The sequence below is a fragment of the Betta splendens genome, chromosome 11, assembly GCF_900634795.4.
Source record: "Betta splendens chromosome 11, fBetSpl5.4, whole genome shotgun sequence".
Classification (NCBI taxonomy): Eukaryota; Metazoa; Chordata; class Actinopteri; order Anabantiformes; family Osphronemidae; genus Betta; species Betta splendens.
In genome coordinates this window covers 14,837,459-14,856,019 of record NC_040891.2, presented here as the reverse complement: position 1 = coordinate 14,856,019, position 18,561 = coordinate 14,837,459, and the positions used below count along the sequence as shown (strand labels likewise).

Below are 18,561 nucleotides of genomic sequence, written 5' to 3'. Positions count from 1 at the left end.
GCTTCTGGAGAAACTGTCTGCAGGAACTTGACTGACAGAAGAATTCAACACTGCACTGAATCTAACATGTTTTTATTTGGTTAAATATAATAGTGACAACAATAATCATTTAACGGGTGATGAATTGTTGAAGCTGTTTTTGTACATGATGGTGAGAGCAGCTTAGTGAAACTCATCTCTGTCTGTTTATTCTAGTTAACACTGTTATTATTATTGTTTCTTTAAGATTTGAGAACTGTGATATATTCACCTGTAATGTTATGTGTTTATCATTTACTATACAGTGTTTTTTTATTTCCGCTTATGTTGATTAGGGTTTGACCAGCTGATGGGTTTGTTTGTAGAGGAGAACAGTGTTGGTCCATAGCATGTTTATCACACAGTTAAAGGTGTGTGTTCACTTTGAATCATTAGGCAGCATTGAAAGAGCAACTGTAAATGTTCAGATACAGTAACTTCAACCAGTAAAAATGAAATGAAGGAAGTAACACAGAACAACTGTAGCTATTTTGGCTCAGATCAACTAGTTCAACTGGTTCTGTTGTTAACAACCATCAACCAGCTCAGAGCAGGTGATGTCCTGCTGGCATTAGTCTGTTTATCACCGTGTTCCTGTAAAGTCAATGTTTCATCACTGTTATTTAGGTTATAGAAGGAAAAACAGATCAGGAGATTAATTACTTTGTTTTTGTTTTGTTTGTACTTTGTTTAATTATTTGTCAAAACGCTTGAGCTGAGAAAACTCATGTCAGAATCTTTATTGTTATAAATAAAATAAGACTTTATTAATCCCACAATGGGGGAAATGATTTTGTTTGCAGCAGCTGCAACATTTACAGAATCGTGTAGAGTCACATGATGTCTCCACACATCACATCTACTCACTCAGTTATAAAGAATGTCTAAAGCCACGAAGCTCAACCTATAAACCTGTAAACCGGTTCTGCTCAGGACGTGAAGGAAGCTCAGGTGACGCACTGAGGGCGAGGCTTGATGTCACGGTGCTCTAGGTAGCGGACCCACACGCACAGCGGAGACAAGGCTCAGTGAACAACAGGGTTTATTCGAGCTCGTGGTCAGGCAGGCAAGGGTCGGTACACAAAGACGGCGGGTTTCAGTACAGGCAAGGATCTGGCAAACGGTGGTCAAAAGACAGGCTTCGGTCGGACTTACGGCAAGGCGGTATCACAGGTTAGGCGGAAAGCAAGGTCAGGAAAACAGGATCGGTAACGAGACAATACAGGAATGAATGCTGGACTGCTGGCTATAACACAACGAGACAATCTGGCAAATTGCTGGGCTTAGAGGTGGTGCTTAAATACTAAGTGATGATGACTAAATGACAGGCAGGTGAGTAGATTAGAATCGGAAGCAAGGCTGACTGAAACTAACAATGACTGAGACAGGAAGTGGTGACAAAATAAAACCGGAAACGACTGAGTGCAGTGGCTAAATGACATGAGCTGTGACACTTGAAGCCTGGTGATCGTCCTCAGTGTCTGATTAAACACTGGGCACAAAACAAACCTGTCAAAGCACATTGATTTTGATTTTTGATTTCTGCCATGAACCTGCTTGTTCCTGTCCTGTTTATGCAGTTTCCTACTTTATTTTTTACTATTTTTGTTTTTTGGCTGTTATAATTAGTTCCTGCTTAACGTTTCCAGTCATGTGATCTCTCAGCTTTTTACACATAGCAATCAGTCTGTGTATTTTAGCACCACATCTCACCGTGCACATTTCCCAGATTGTTAGATTACATACTGTACCAGTGTGAACTCTCCAGCATTCGTATAGTATCATCCCGGGCCTCGTTTCGACCTCGCATTGCCTGCTCCCTTTGCTCTGGTTTTTGGACTCTGCCTTGTTATTGAACCTACACTGGAGACCGACTGTTTTTGCCTGATCTCTGTCTGTACCGTTGTCGTCGCCTAAGCTACCTGTGCAGTAGAGAGGTCTGGACTATCATCTGGCGAAGATGATCTATGTAAAATGATGAAAAGGATGATCACAGATAAACTGACATTATCTGGAGTCAAAGGAAGTTCTGTCCCCTGATCAGGAACAGTCTGTGACCAGAGGATTTGTGCTACGTGGACGGCAACAGTACAGTTGGTAGGAAAGTCGTCCTCTAACTGCAAGGTTGGCGGTTCGAGCTGCTTCGACATATCAGCATCAGCATCAGTGTGTGAATGTCAGAGTGCATGAGTGAATGAGAAGCGCTCGTTGTAGAGCTCATTGCTCAGTGTTGAGCGCTTTGGATAAATGTGTATAAATATATAATAATTTACCATTTATGTGGCAACACGCAGCTCTTCTCAGGTCCAATCTCTGAGGTTCGTCAGAACGCAGTGCATTCTGGGTTGTAGGATATGACCATTTTCAGCCAAACAACAACAACAAATTGTAGTTTTCCTGTGACATAAACCAGGTAAAGTCAACTCTTTTTGGCTTGGCATGGCTGTTTGGCAAGTTTTTACGTTCCTGACGCAACCCGTCTCTGAGGGTGAGTTGTCTCTGTTGTATCAGTGCAGTGCCTCCATCATTTCATCAATCATTGTTTTTGACATTGTAAATTTTGTGAATATTTTTTGTGGTTTCTGCTGATATTTCCTCACTTCTGTACAATTTATTACTGACTACTGTTTTAAATATTATGTATACACAGGCATTACTCAGGACAAGTTGTGCCTCCCTTAGTCACAACGCGAAGGCTGGAGTTCCTTTTACAGATGTTTAATTGATAAATGCATCTTAACATTTATCACGTCACCGTAGAACTAGATCAATGAGACGAATACAACACCGTCAGTCAAACATACAATTACACGTGACACACGTATATTAAATAAAAGAACAAAGCACATTCACGTACCACTTTGCCTGCTTGTAAACTAAGAAAGGGGTGTAGACTTCAAATTCCTCTAGTGGACGACTTTATTTACATGAAAAACACTTCAAATCCTTTTGCACCAACTTATCGCTTCTTTCTCTTAGCGTGGACCACAAACCAGGAAGTGATATCCGAAAGGTAAGATGGGAATAAAATAAAAACACAACCAACCTTGAAAACAACCAATCTTATTCAATAAAATAAAGAACAGTATCAAATCACAATAAACATTAAAAACAATAACCAAATGTATGAAATATACAAATTAACGTAATCACGTTATTCAGCAATCAGCGAGTGTCCAATGCACAAGCGCCACCTAGTGGAAACAGACAGCAACTCAGACAATAAAAAATAAACTACACAAGTACTATATGTACAAGTATTACTACTGTTGTAAATTGCTGCAAAAACCACAAATTTCCCCATTGGGATCAATAAAGTTGTGTCCTATCCTACATACTAAGGAGCATAAATAAATATTATTTAATACACTAATATTTTTGTGACCTGTATATTTTGTGAGAATTGTTTTGTGTATTATTTAGTTTATTATAGTTTACTATTTCCAGTTACTTTACTAAAACAGGTTTCAGTCACAGACTCTAGGAGACACAGTTGTTCTCGTTTTGTACTTAAACCTTTTTTGTTCAGTCTGTTCAACTTGTTAAAGTTGGTTTGGCTTCTTTCCTGCTGTTGTTGTGTGAACGGCTGAACACTCATCATCACGACGATGACTTCACGACTTGTTCTGTTTATCTGCTACAAACGCAGGAAGGATGAGACTGCGACCAGCTGATGGGTTTGTTTGTAGAAGAGCAGAGAGAGTTGCTCTGTAACATGTTCATCTGTCTGTATCTTCAGTGGGTTCTAGCAGCTCTGGAGACAGTGATAACAACCAGACACCTTACTCAGAACTACACATAACTACAGTATGTGTTGGGATAAAATTTTAAGGCCTTAAACATTCTATTTTACCACATTTATATTATTTATTTATAAATAATTTTTCATTTGTCCCCAAAAAATGAAGAGTTGAAAAGAAGAAAGACATAATAATGAGCGATGAAAAATAAGCATGGATAATGATTTAAGGAAGGTATAAATTGGTTCTCGAGGCTACACAATGACAACACAAAGGATTTCATCTCTGGGAACTGAATAAATGAAATAATAGTCACATGTGAATTATATGATATCAGTACAACGGCAACAATTTAATCAGCATCATCATAATGGGTCAATAGCTGTTTTGTTAATGTTGAACTGGGTTTTAAACTCTTCTTTACCTCCTCCCATGGTTTTAGCAGGTGTGTTTGTTTTGTTCTAGTGTTTGTGTGTGTTTGGACAAACAGCTGATGGTTTGTTCTCCCTATAACTGGTTTAATAGAAGCCACAATGTGTTTATCCACAGGTTGTTGAAACCTTTGTTTGTACCTCTGCTACCAACTAAAGCAGCTTCTGTTTGTTGGTTGTGTGTTTGCTGCAGTACAGTGCCAGTCGTTGTGGAACCTCAAAAGTGTGTTTTGTTTATAACTTGAAACAAGAAATGTCAGACACAGCCTCTGGAAGCAGGTGGTGATGAGGAGATGAACTGGACTCAGGATTCAGCGCCAGATGTTGGTGCAACAACAAAAGTTCTAAACTGCTGAACAGCGTTAGCAACAAGCTGCCATTTAGTTAATGGGTCAAAACTGATGGAACCAGTGAAGCACTGATGCTGCTGGACCTGAACCTGAAGCAGCTTCTCAGTGATGAACCTCAGAAACATTAAAGCTCGTGTCACTTTTTCCACACTGATGTGAAGGAAACGTCCAGATGACGTGAACAAACAGAACCACTTCAGACGGATCCAGTGATGATGGTTGAACCTCATGTGACGACACGCTGTAAATGAGTTTGTGTTTTATATTTATGTGTTCATTCATAGACTCTGAGGAAACTAACAGTTTGTCTAATAATAAATAGTCTGGGTTTTTAATTTACTTCATGGAAGTTATGTCATAAGTTCTGTTTTTGTTTACTTTTAGTATTTGAGACACAGCATTTACATGATTACACATTAAATGTCACAGTAATTGTTAATATTTATTGGCATGTGAATCTAAATTAATCTGGATTCAAAACAGTGTTTTAATGGATCCAGTTCACATTTACTTTAGCCATATTTAAGCCAATGATCTGTTTGGACCAGAACAAAAGGGGGCGTGGATTTATTCCTACATTCCGTTCCTCAATGGAGAACGGCAAAGACTGACCTCCTACTAATGAACACCTGGATTTGTCTGCTGTTTGTAGGATTACACAGCAGCGCTGCAGGTGAGAGAAGCGTCGCTTTTAGGTCTAGATCGTATTAAATGAAGTTGACCCGGTTTCGTCTCGTTAGTGGTGTAGTCTCGGTTTTAGTCGTTATAAAATGTCGCTAAATAAACACATGTTTGTGAAGTCAGATCCAAACCATCGACCTTAACGCTTCACCACCTGTTCATCAGTGGATTAAACCATGTAAAATATTAATTAATCTAAAAAACTAAACGTCTTTTGCTTTCGTTTTGTGAACGGTTCCTCGTTTAGGCGTTTAGCTCGATTTATGTTGACTACAGCAGTTTATTACTGCGGTCAAGTGAGCCGTCGTTCGTTCAGCCGTCGTTCAGCCAGCCGCGCTTCAAAAACGTCTTGCGCCCGTATTACGCGCTTTACAGCAGAGCACAAAACACGCTCGTCGCGACTTCCTCTTTTCATAGCGACACGTCTGGTCTGTTCAAAATATAAAACTATATATACTTTCCTCTTGTCCTACTAGAGATGTACTATCACCCCACAAAGATTTGTGCACTTTTACTGTATAGTTTAGGATACTATCAGTATTCAAAACTTCCAGATCATACTGTAATACTCTATGGGCCTTATATTCAAGTATGATGATGAATAACTTGACTTTAGTGCATAGTTCCAGGCCCAAATTATGTCACTTTTCATATAAAAAACTGAGTGAGGCTAAGCACACACACATTAAATCCTTTCATTACCATCTGTTAGGACTCCAAAGTGTGACTTTTAATATTAAAACTAAATGTTTAATGTTTAATATAAAGTCATGGAACAGTCAAAAACTGAATATTTATGTGTGAAACATACATTAACGTGGTGGAGGAGTTTGTGTGCCTGAATGACCCCGGGAGCTATGTTGTCGGGGGCTAAATGCCCCTGGTAGGGTCTCCCAAGGCAAACAGGTCCTGGGCTGAACTGGAGGAAGTGTCCGGAGAGAGGGAAGTTTGGAGTTTGCTTAGACTGTTGCCCCCGCGACCCGCCCCAAGAAAAAGCGGTTGAAAATGGATGGATAGTGTCACAAACTGGCTCCACATTTGTGACAGAGGGGACACAAGTCAGGTTTTCATTAACTCAACAAACCAACAAACATAACATAAATATATCTTGTCAGTAGGTTCAATATCAGTAGTGAATGATGTGCTTGGATGAGTGACAAATGGGATGTGTGCATGTCGTATGCAATCAAAGAAATAGACAAACCAAACCACACAGGTACTGGGAAGTGCAGGAGAGAGTGCAATCAGTGAGGCAGAGGTATTTATCACCTCAGCAACCTAACCAGGTACCACCCCTCTGCTCTGATGACCACTTCCTGTCTGCAGGCAGCTAAAGGAACAAAACCACAAACCAAAACAGAAGAGGGCGTAACAATAGACATATAAATACAGTTTTGTGCCAAAATGAACATTGAAGACAAATAGGATATATCCTGTAACTGTTTTATGGTTGAGGAATTATTTACAAAGACAGCAATTCCAGTCTTCAGTTGTTGCTTTCTTGTGTGTGTGTTTTTATCTATTTGTAAGAACTGTGCATGAAACCACCTGCAACAGCCATCACACTGTATCTGTAAAAGGGCACATGAATGACCATTTTATAGCACCTGAATGAAATTGTTATTTGTTTTCATCAAACCATTTCCCATGTCTGGAGTTTGTTTTATCAAAGTTATTGCCGTCTCTGTTCTTGCACATTGTAACCTTTAGTGTTGAACACTAAAATGTAAATACAAAATGTATATAACCAAATATTCAGGATTAGATTTAATGCAATTATTCTCTCTTCACAATACAGACTTAAAACAATAAAAAAGAAAGTTACACACTACACTGTTTGTAGTGCAGTACTTATTGGTTTTATGCTTGACTGTAAGGGCCATATTTCAGCATAACATGGTACTACTAAAATCCTAAACTATACAGTAAAAGTACACAGATCTTTGTGTGGTGATAGTACATCTCTAGTAGATCAGGGGGAAAGTGGTCTGGGCCTGGAACTATGCACCAAAGTCAAGTTATTAACGATTAAATTTGACTATACAGCCCGTACAGTTACAGTATGACATGGTAGATTTGAATACTAATAAATCATAAACTATACAGTAAAAATACACGAATCTTTGTGTGGTGATAGTACACCTCTAGTAGATCAGGGGAAAAGTGGTCTTGGCCTGGAACTAAGCACCAAATTCAGGTTATTAATTATCAAAGTTGACTGTATTACAGTATGACATGGTAGTTTTAAATACTAATAAATGCTTAATTTTACAGTAAAAGTGCACAGATCTTTATTAGGCGACAGTTTTATTATATATGCAATATTTTTTTCGTAGTTTTCCATATTTTGAACAGACCAGACGTCTCGCTATGAAAAGAGGAAGTCGCGACGAGCGTGTTTTGTGCTCTGCTGTAAAGCGCGTAATACGGGCGCAAGACGTTTTTGAAGCGCGGCTGGCTGAACGACGGATGAACGAACGACGGCTCACTGTCTGTTACTTTTGGTTTCAAACGGCCATGACTTGTAAATATTATCCGCTACACGTTTTCTCGTGCACGTAGTGTCTTTTAGATTTTGTGTAAACTACGGAAATAATCATGGCTTTAATCACTTTGTGGCAACATAAAACCAGTATTCTACTGGTTCTACTGGTCTTAGGCAGGAACAGACAAAGATCAGATGAACTGGATAGTTATTACATCTGTAAATATGACTAAGCAGAGTTCAGTGTGTTTAAAATAAGGCAGAATTAGGCTTCTGATCAAAGGCTTTTTGCTCTACAGTAATAATAACGTTTAGGCAACATAAAACTTACTGTTTTACTGGCTGTAAAACGCAGCCTGTGTAATCGCTGTAAAAAGAATTACAAAAAGAATTACAAGGATTATTTCTGACTGATAGTGGGTGGTGGCCTTAAGATGGTCGTGGAAATTTCCAATAATGAATCAGAGGAGAGAGTTGTCTTTTGTGTCTGTGGTGGAAATTTTCCATAAAGAAGTAGATGAGAGAGAGTTGTCCTTTTGTGCGATTTATTGAAATAATAAAGAAAATGAAAATAATGGGGAAAGCAAATAAAAAGCATGGATGTTGATCGTGCACATCAACAAACCAAAAACCAGCTGAGATCAGTGCACACACCACGAAGGTGTGATGCAAAGAGCCCACGATCCTCAAGCTGCTTCTGCCTTTTAGCTTCTCTGTCCGACTAGGGTGGAATGTCTTTCTAACCCAATCAAATTACATGCACCATCTCCTCCCTGTCGCAGTGTGTGTGAAGATATTTACATTCTCACACCTGCATTGCTGACGTCCAACTATCTGTGAGAAAGGAGCACCAAGTCTCAACAGACAGAGACACAACTCCCGACCTTGGGTTTGGAGCTAGAGTCCAGAGTTCATCAGGCAGAGACAACCATTGAACAATGGGTGAAATGTCAAATACATAAAACAGATGCAAGACAAAACATAAGATATTAATTACAGAACATAAGTCATAAATCATATAGTAACTGCGCAGAATAAGGAAGGAACCTTTTTTCCATTACAGGAGAGAACCCACATGAAGAACAGACAAACTCCTCCAGTGTCTATTTACTAGAGAGCATAGAGGCGTTTTTCTCCTCATGCTGTGGTTTGTTGTTACAACAGGAAACTCCATGAGTCTGATCATCGTCATCGTTGCTGTGGTTCTTGTTGCACTTGTTGCTGTGATTGGATTCATCGTCTACAGAAAGAGAAACGGTAACAGAAGCATCGTCTGCTTTGTCTCTTCATGTTGAACTTAGTCTTTAATAGAAATGCAAAAGTCACTGTGGCTCAGCTACACTTTCATAATATGAATATGATGAAGTTGGGATAGAATTAGATACAATTCTTTAATAAATCAAACAAGACAATTATGATCATGTTTTATAAGTTGCTGAAACATGTTTTTCATCAAAATCATTTTTTTTCTATTTCAGCCAAGCGACCTCCATGTCGTAAGTACAACTTGCTTCACTCACTTTACATTGGAAGACGTCGTAGGACTCAGTGTGAAGCTGTGGACTAACAACGCGTTTTAACTCGACAGCTGTGAGTGAATATGAAATAGGGGAGCTGAATCCTGAAGTCTACCGCTAACTCAGCAGCTTGAACCCAGGTAATTTCTGTGATGTGATTCTGACAAGACAAACTTTTTAAAACTAGAAAAAAAAAAATCAATTATTTAAAAATCGATTTGATCATTGCTGTTGCTTATTCTGTGCTGTGACCAGTGTGAAAATGGATTTTCACTGGTACATTGATTACTTAATGGGTCAAACTGGTGCTGCTGGACCTGAACCTGAGCACATTAAGCAGCTTCTCACACACTGAAGACTCGTTGTTCGTGTCCCAGCTGATGATTTTTATAACGTTACTCAGCTTTTCTTGTTCTTTGTTTCTATTGTGACAAATAGTTCAGAACGCGCTGACGTCTAATCAGATACGATATGAGGAGCCGTCACTTCTTCTACACGGAAGTGGAGGAAACAGAACCACCTCAGACCTGAACCAGTTTGATGCTTGAACCTGCTTCATTGGCTGCGTTTTCTTTTGTTATAGTTTTTTTTTTCATATTGAGGATTATTGTGTTAAAGTCACTAAACTACAGGTTAAAAGTTCCAGTGTTTCTTGTTTGAGTTTCCCTGAACTGAAGTCAGTCCTGCCTCCAAACAGACTTGTCTGTTGTTAATATGTTGTTTAATGTGTTTTGTCGCCTTTGTTCAGTCCAGTTAATGAGTTGTGTGTCCCTGTTTGTCTGAGTTGTCTGACAACAACTTTGTGTGTGTGTGTGTGTGTGTGTGTGTGTGTGTGTGTGTGTGTGTGTGTGTGTGTGTGTGTGTGTGTGTGTGTGTGTGTGTGTGTGTGTGTGTGTGTGTGTGTGTGTCACTCGTTTCTGTGCAGAGATGCAGCGTCTTCACTGCTTCAGCCAAACGTCAGTACGTTTGTAACAGATTTGGGAGGTTTAGACCAAATTAATTTCATTTTGTTTGGTTTTGTTTTTTATTTGTTATTTGGTTAAAATGTGCAGCTTCTGTTGATGGGAGGTTTGTTATTACTGAACGTTCTCTCATGTTTATTTGTGGAGCTTAAAGCTCCACATGATGCTGTAGTTACTTTATTTCACTGTATTTCAGATTATTGTTGTTTTATTGAGCCTGTGTTGTTTCCAGTGACTGAAGTTGGACAGTTTTACACCTTTTCATTATTAGTGAGTCAGCAATAAACAGATGCTGCTTTATTCCCAGTCGTCTTCTCAGTAATAAACAATAATTCAAACATCCAGTATCGTCTGTGTTTGAAGGACTGAGAGAAAATTCAGCTCTTTGACTTAAAGCTGGAGAAAAGCTTGTTCCAGTGTGAAACCGGATCCTGGTCCAGAGTTAAAGTCCTCGTCAGCCACTGTAACGTTACACAACGTGTCTGTTAGAGTCCAGAAATACAATGAGCTGATGAGTCAGTTTCACTTCTGTTTTCTAAATGAAAGATTCTTAAGAAGAATGTTGAAGCTGCATTAGTTGCACAACTTTTATTAATCATTATTGTTTATTTCTTTAAAACAGCTCCAGGCTCATAGTTGAATCTGATGGTGCTCTGAAGCACAGGAGCTCCACAGGGAACGGTCCTGTCTCCTCTTCACCCTCTACACCTCAGACTTCAGGTCCAACTCAGAGTCCTGTTCTCCAGAACTTCTCTGATGACTCTGCTATTGTAGGACGTATCCAGGGTGGTGATGTCACAGAGTACCAGGAAGTGGTGGACAGCTTTGTGGACATGTGGACAGAACCACCTGCAACTGAGCATCAGTAAAACTAAGGAGCTGGTGATGGTGTTTAGGAAATCTGTGAGTGCTGTCACCGCTCTCACTATTAAAAATGAAGAGGTGGAGGTGGTGACCGAGTACAAGTACCTGGGAATGTACTTGGACCAGGTACAAATACCTGGAGTGTACTGACAATAAACTGGACTGGAAAAAGGACTCCTCCACTGTGAACCAGAAGGCTCAGAGCAGGATGTACTTCCTGAGGAGGCTCAGGTCCTTTAACGTGTGCAGCTCCATGCTGAGGATGTTCTGTGAGTCTGTGGGTCCAGTGTTTTAGGCTGTGGTCTGTGGGGCAGCAGCATGAATGTAACAGACAGTAACAGACTGGACAAAGTGATCAGGAGGTTCTGGTTCTGTTCTGGGGGTGGAGCTGGACCCCCTACATGCTGTAGCTGAGAGGAGTAGCTGGTCCAACTCCTCTCTATAGACGACACCTCCACCCCCACACAGTGTGTGACTGGACAGAGGAGCACCTTCAGCCACAGCTGATCAGTATTAGGTTCTGCACAGAACACTACCAGAGAACCTTCCTACCGTTGGTCATCAGTCTGTACAACTGCCCTCTGTTTGTGAGGGTTGATCTTCATCCATGCAGTAACATGTATAATTAAAGGTTAGCTAGTAATTAGATGTAATTAGACAATAGTAATTAGACTTGATGTGAGTGTGTGTAGATGTGTTAACGTTCTTATTTTTAATCTCCCTCCTTCTTGTGTAACCTCCATCTGTGACAGTGATCAAAGTGTGCAAATAAATTTCCCTCTGGGATTAATAAAGTTTTTTGAATCTTGAATCTGATGTGATCTCGTTGGGAGCAGGTCGTTGTTATAATCTGTGCTTTGGCTCCACCCAGTGGATCAAACCTGTTGTTTCTACCACTTAAATATGTTTTCAGAACTTTAAGTCTGTCTGTCGTTCCATCGGTTTTTATTTCTTTAGATCCACAACATTTAGTTTAGACTAAAACATTGTTTAATCCATTCTGTCAATATTTGAGTTTTAAAAACCTGAAATCAAACAACTTCATGGTTGAAGTCTATGATCGAAATGATTACATAAAAATGTATCTACAGATGTGTTTATAACTGCTAAAGTATATTTGTAGCCTGTTCCTTTCATTGTTCTTTTGTGTATTTGTTCCTTTTTTCGTGTTTGTTACATCTAAGGCTCAATCTTGCTGCTTTAGGTCATGGTGCAGGAGGATGTTTGTGCAGAAAAGCTGCTGATCCAGCGTTTAGTCAGATATTTGGTAAATGCTGATGGAGCGCGTTGCGTCCTGTAAGTCACGTGACTTTCAGGAGACTCGATCTCACTCCCCTTCGACTTAACGGTGATCCCTGAGTTTTGACTGCGAGGACCTCTCGTCAGATCAACTGACTCCGAACCTCAGGCTGAACCCACTGCCTCCTGTTCGCCTCCTGGTCTGTTTCCAGCTGTTGTCGCTCCTTTGAGTCAATGGAGCTCGTTTTTCTGCTCACGCTTCTTCCCGTCGCACATTCAGGTAAGAGCAGCTTTAACAAACGCGAACGGAACCAGCGAGTAACGGGAAGGTCTCCGGTGCAAACTGGGCTCCGGCAAAAACAGACGTTCCATTTACACTGACTCTGCATTTAAACCGTTTCTGTTGGTTTGAAAGCGTCCAAACAGCGTGTTAGACTGAACCAACGGTCAAACACTCTTCTAATCTGACGACGTCGTTTCTGAGGAAGATGAAGATCACAGAAACATCTGCATCTTTGATGTTTTGAGTAGCTTCTTTAGTGAGTGTCCAGAAACTGAGGCATAAAACTCAGAGACTGTTTGACAGAGTTCACGCCTCGATGCGTTAAGAAACCATCAGGTTTCCACCCACATGTTGAGTGATCAGCGTCCGTGAACGGGACGTGGCCTCACGCGCTGTCTGTGTTCCAGTGAATCGCTCCCTGACGTATTTCGTCACCTTGTCCGCTGGATTCCAGGACGTGCCCGAGTTCGTGGGCGTGGCCATGATGGACGGCGTCCCGCTGCTCTACTGCTACGGCGACAGGTCCGAGGAGCGCGTGGACTGGCTCCAGAGGCTGGCGGCGGAAAACCCAAAGCTGTCCGACTGGAACCAGCACATCTGTGCTCTGAAATACAACACGTCCAAAAGAATCCTGGAGGAGCTGCGGAACCACACGAACCAGACGGGAGGTGGGTAGACGTCACAGGGGGAATGAGCCGGGTTCTGGTTCCGGACGTCACGGTGGGAATGAGCCGGGTTCTGGTTCCGGACGTCACGGTGGGAATGAGCCGCGTTCTGGTTCCGAACGTTACAGTGGGAATGAGCCGGGTTCTGGTTCCGAACGTTACAGTGGGAATGAGCCGGGTTCTGGTTCCAGACGTCACGGTGGGAATGAGACGGGTTCTGGTTCCTGACGTCACGGTGGGAATGAGACGGGTTCTGGTTCCGGACGTCACGGTGGGAATGAGCCGCGTTCTGGTTTCGAACGTCACAGTGGGAATGAGCCGGGTTCTGGTTCCAGACGTCACGGTGGGAATGAGCCGGGTTCTGGTTCCGGACGTCACGGTGGGAATGAGCCGCGTTCTGGTTCCTGTTACATGAGCTGGGTTCTGGTTCCTGACGTCACAGTGGGAATTAGCCGGGTTCTGGTTCCGGACGTCACAGTGGGAATGAGACGGGTTCTGGTTCCTGACGTCACAGTGGGAATGAGCCGGGTTCTGGTTCCGGACGTCACAGTGGGAATGAGCCGGGTTCTGGTTCCTGACGTCACAGTAACGGGTTCTGGTTCCTGCTACATGAGCCGGGTTCTGGTTCCTGACGTCACAGTGGGAATGAGCCGGGTTCTGGTTCCTTTTACATGAGCTGGGTTCTGGTTCCTGACGTCACAGTGGGAATCAGCCAAGTTCTGGTTCCTGCTACATGAGCAGGGTTCTGGTTCCTGACGTCACAGTGGGAATGAGCCGGGTTCTGGTTCCTGACGTTACATTATTCTTTTTATTGACTTTACATGGTCCAGGTTCTGGTTCCTGACGTTACATTATCCTTTTTACTGACTTTACATGGTCCAGGTTCTGGTTCCTGTTACATTAACTGGGTTCTGGTTCCTGATGTCACAGTAGGAATGAACCGGGTTCTGGTTCCTGTTACATGACCCGGGTTCTGGTTCCTGACGTTACATAATCCTGTTTACTGACTTTACATGGTCCAGGTTCTGGTTCCTGTTACATGATCCTGGTTCTGGTTCCTGACGTCACAGTGGGAATGAGCCAGGTTCTGGTTCCTGTTACATGAGCTGGGTTCTGGTTCCTGATGTCACAGTGGAAATGAGCTGGGTTCTGGTTCCTGACGTCACAGTGGGAATGAGACGGGTTCTGGTTCCTGTTACATAATCTGGGTTCTTGTTTCTGACGTCACAGTGGGATTGAGCTGGGTTCTGGTTCCTGCTACATAAGCAGGGTTCTGGTTCCTGACGTCACAGTATGAATGAACCGGGTTCTGGTTCCTGTTACATTACCCGGGTTCTGGTTCCTGATGTTACATTATCCTGTTTACTGACTTTACATGGTCCAGGTTCTGGTTCCTGTTTCATGATCCTGGTTCTGGTTTCTGACGTCACATTATCCTGTTTACTGACTTTACATGGTCCAGGTTCTGGGTCCTGTTACATGATCCTGGTTCTGGTTCCTGATGTTACATTATCCTGTTTACTGACTTTACATGGTCCAGGTTCTGGGTCCTGTTACATGATCCTGGTTCTGGTTCCTGATGTTACATTATCCTGTTTACTGACTTTACATGGTCCAGGTTCTGGGTCCTGTTACATGATCCTGGTTCTGGTTTCTGACGTCACATTATCCTGTTTACTGACTTTACATGGTCCTGGTTCTGGTTCCTGTTACGTGAGCTGGGTTCTTGTTCCTGACGTTACATGACCCGGGTTCTGGTTCCTGACGTTACATTATCCTGTTTACTGACTTTACATGGTCCAGGTTCTGGTTCCTGTGCATTAACTGGGTTCTGGTTCCTGATGTCACAGCAGGAATGAACCGGGTTCTGGTTCTTGTTACATGATCCTGGTTCTGGTTCCTGATGTTACCTTATCCTGTTTACTGACTTTACATGGTCCAGGTTCTGGTTCCTGTTACATGATCCTGGTTTTGGTTCCTGATGTCACAGCAGGAATGAACCGGGTTCTGGTTCTTGTTACATGATCCTGGTTCTGGTTCCTGATGTTACATTATCCTGTTTACTGACTTTACATGGTCCAGGTTCTGGTTCCTGTTACATGATCCTGGTTTTGGTTCCTGATGTCACAGTAGGAATGAACCGGGTTCTGGTTCCTGTTACATGATCCTGGTTCTGGTTCCTGACGTTACATTATCCTGTTTACTGACTTTACATGGTCCAGGTTCTGGTTCCTGACCCTAGGTTCCCCTGGTTCTGGTTCTGGTTCTGGTTCTGACGCCCCCGTCTCCGGCCCACAGGCGCTCACGTCCTGCAGGAGGCGTCCGGCTGTCAGCTGGACACCGACACCAGAACCTCGACGCTCCACGACTCGTTTGCGTTGGACGGAGAGGAGCTGATGACGCTGGACAGGAAGTCGTGGACGTGGAACTACACGGACCGGGCTCGGACCTTCACCGCGGACGGGCGGCGCCTCAGCAGCGAGCCCGACTACGTCAGCGACGTCTACCTGGACCTGTGTCCTGAGATGCTGAAGAAGTATCTGAAGTACAGCAACGGGTCCGGGTCGGGGCCCAGTCCAGGTAGACACGCGGGCGGGTCAGTAGGGGGTCCAACAGAACCAGAGTCTGGTGCTGAAGACGTTCTCGCCCTCAGAACCTCCGGCGGTGGTTCTGCTCCAGACGTCTCCCTCCGCTCCGGTCCGGTGTCACGCCTCGGGCTTCTACCCCGACGGGCCCAGGATGTTCTGGAGGAGGGACGGAGAGCGGGTCCAGGAGGAAGGAGAGGTTCTGCCCAACCGGGACGGGACCTTCCAGATAAGCGCGGTTCTGAACGTTTCGTCCATCAGAACCGAGGACTGGAGCCGCTACGAGTGCGTGTTCCAGCTCTCTGGAGAGAAGGACGTCATCACCAAACTGGACCGAGCCGCGATCAGAACCAGCTACGGTGAGAATCAACCAGCGGGTCCGATCTCAGTCTGTTACAGACTTTATCTGTTTATGTTTGTGTTTTCTCCAGGAGAACCCAGTAAAACCAGAACCGCCGTCGTCATGGTGATGGTTGTTGTCGTCCTCGGCCTCGTCGCTGCCGTTGGATTCAGGTTGTACAAAAAGAAAGGTGAGGACTTGGAGTCGAGGCTTTTATTGTGACGGGGCTGAGGTGCTTCCTGAACTGACTGTGTTTGTGTCGTAAAAGCTGCAGATTCTGGTTATGAGCTCTACGAGACGCTGACGGCAGATCTGTGACCGGATCTGCCCGGATCCGCCCGGAACCATGACCGGATCCACCCGGAACCATGACCGGATCCACCCGGAACCATGACCGGATCCACCCGGAAGCATGACCGGATCCACCCGGAACCGCTCTGTAATCTGATGCTGTTCACTTTTAGCCTGTTTTATTAAGAGTCTGTGCTGATTCTGTTTGTACATATGAGAAGCTCAAACAATTACTGTGAAGCGACAGCAGCTCAGTCAGAACCACTATTTTGTTTTGTTTTGTTTTATTTTGTATAAATATTATAGTTTTGCACAAATATTGCATACATTTCTACATAACCACTGATGGTTATCAGTTGTGGAGTGGGAGTTGCTGATTATTGTACAGTCTGATGCAGCAGGAAGTAAAGACCTCTCCTTCACACAGTGAGGGTGGATCAGTCTGTCACTGAAGCTGCTCCAGAGCAGAGTCCAGTGGGTCAGAGTCCTGGTCCAGGATGGATGTGGGTTCAGCCAGAACCCTTCCTAGAGCTGGACTTGTTGATGACCCGGTCCAGTCTCTTCTGCTGGTGCTGCAGGTGGCGCTGTTGATATATACACGTTATATTATATTGTGGGAGCAGAGCCTCAGTGCAGGTACAGATGTGTGAGATCTTCCCTTGTACAAATAAACTACACTATTAAGTCGTTCAGTGTTTCTCCTTGTCTTCAGCTTCATTGTCATGATCCCAAACGTTTTCTTCCCACAGTGAAACATTCCTTCAGGTTCACAGCTGTTCACATCTGGTTGTAGGACGTCACATGAAGCTGAATCAGGTTTCATGTTGTTTCTTGCTTCATTTTTTCTAAGCACGTGTTTTCCCACAACCACATAAAACTGAGCGTTGTCGTTCTTGAACTGAACCGTGATTTGCTCTGCTGCCAGAGTCGCCCCCTGCTGGTCAATCTGTGTAATTACAGGTTACAGCACAGTTAAATCAGGAGGCGAAGACAGAAAGTAAAAGGCTTCACTGTCAGCGTTCATCCGCTCTCTGCTTCTCACCACTGCTCCGACCACAGTCTACAGGGAACCAAGGCTGTAACTGGTGCGGGTCATTGCACATGGTCCATGATGGGGAGGACGTCCTGCTACTGGTCTGACTCTCAGACCAGAGGCTGCAGTCCTCAAACAGATGGGACAGAGAGAGAGGCCGGATTAAAGTCACTTTTACCCTCAGAGGCTGAAGAAGTACTTGAACCACAGCTCAGCACCGGAACCGGTGAGAGACTCGATCTGACGGGACTTCATGGGTTTCATAGCAGGAAGTCCAGTCTCATCATGTCTTCTGTCTCTTGTTTAAGCCCTCAGACTGGAGCAAGTATGAATGTGTGTTTCCAGGTTCTGGTGCTGAGAGCGACATCGTCACCAGACTGGACCGAGCTGAGATCAGAACCAACTGGAGTGAGACTTCATTCAGATGTTTTCTTTTGGTTGTTGTTACATAAACCAGTGGTTCCAGTTCCTCCCCAGAGCTTCCTGCTGGTTCTGTGGTCTGGACTCTTCATCTGGAGGAAGAACAACGGTTCAGACATTTTACCCAAAGGTCATTAAACATGAAGCTGTTCCGGGTTTAAACCTTCTCCACAGAGTTTTCAGACAGGACTTGACTCGTTTGTTTGTTTGTTACTTGTTCGGCTCCGTCAGAGGAGAGGATGACGATCAGACGCTCAGTCTGAGCCGCTCCAAGCTGTGACTTCACTGTGATCCAGCTGTTTCCCAACAGATGAGTCACAAACAGCTGATCTCCCAGAACTCTAGAAATGTATCAACACCTGCAGCAGCTCTGACTTCAGTTCTACTAATATCAAATGTTGTATGCAATTATGTCATTGTGTTTAAACACAACAATCATTGTTGGTTCTTGTCACTAATAAACACATTTTCCCGTTGAATCTCTTGTGGAGGTGATCGTTGCTTTTATCGACCAGCAGGTGGCGCTGTTTCCGTCCAGAATCCGTCTGCTCAGCGTTGACCTGTGGGAGCAGCTCAGTACTTTATAAGTACTAGTACACAGAATTACCACCATAAATACTTTAATGAGTGACGCTCTGCTCTCAGCTGCATTTGAAC

General features: G+C 43.4%; 2 protein-coding genes across 13 annotated transcripts in view; both read left to right on the top strand.

Moving 5' to 3' along the window:
• Positions 1-11,963, top strand: part of LOC114866134 (major histocompatibility complex class I-related gene protein-like) — a 71,055-nt gene extending 59,092 nt beyond the window's left edge. Inside the window, exon 9 of the mRNA XM_055512899.1 lies at positions 9,661-11,963. Coding sequence (XP_055368874.1) covers positions 9,661-9,682 — 22 coding nt within the window. The 3' untranslated portion in view covers positions 9,683-11,963. The remainder of the gene's footprint in view (positions 1-9,660) is intronic.
• Positions 11,964-12,343: 380 nt separating this feature from the next.
• Positions 12,344-18,383, top strand: LOC114866147 (class I histocompatibility antigen, Gogo-OKO alpha chain-like). Of its 12 annotated transcripts, none has more exons than XM_055512922.1 (8): positions 12,344-12,567; positions 12,978-13,238; positions 15,534-15,815; positions 15,889-16,350; positions 16,435-16,485; positions 16,540-17,087; positions 17,201-17,710; positions 17,830-18,383. In XM_055512922.1, the coding sequence occupies exons 1-5, from the start codon at positions 12,522-12,524 to the stop codon at positions 16,476-16,478; spliced, it is 1,095 nt and encodes a 364-aa protein (XP_055368897.1). In that variant the 5' UTR covers positions 12,344-12,521; the 3' UTR covers positions 16,479-16,485; positions 16,540-17,087; positions 17,201-17,710; positions 17,830-18,383. The 12 variants fall into 12 exon arrangements, with proteins under 12 accessions (XP_055368897.1, XP_055368896.1, XP_055368894.1 ...); XM_055512921.1 differs by having other exon boundaries at positions 16,518-17,087; XM_055512919.1 differs by having other exon boundaries at positions 16,429-16,485.
• The last annotated feature ends 178 nt before the right edge of the window (positions 18,384-18,561 follow it).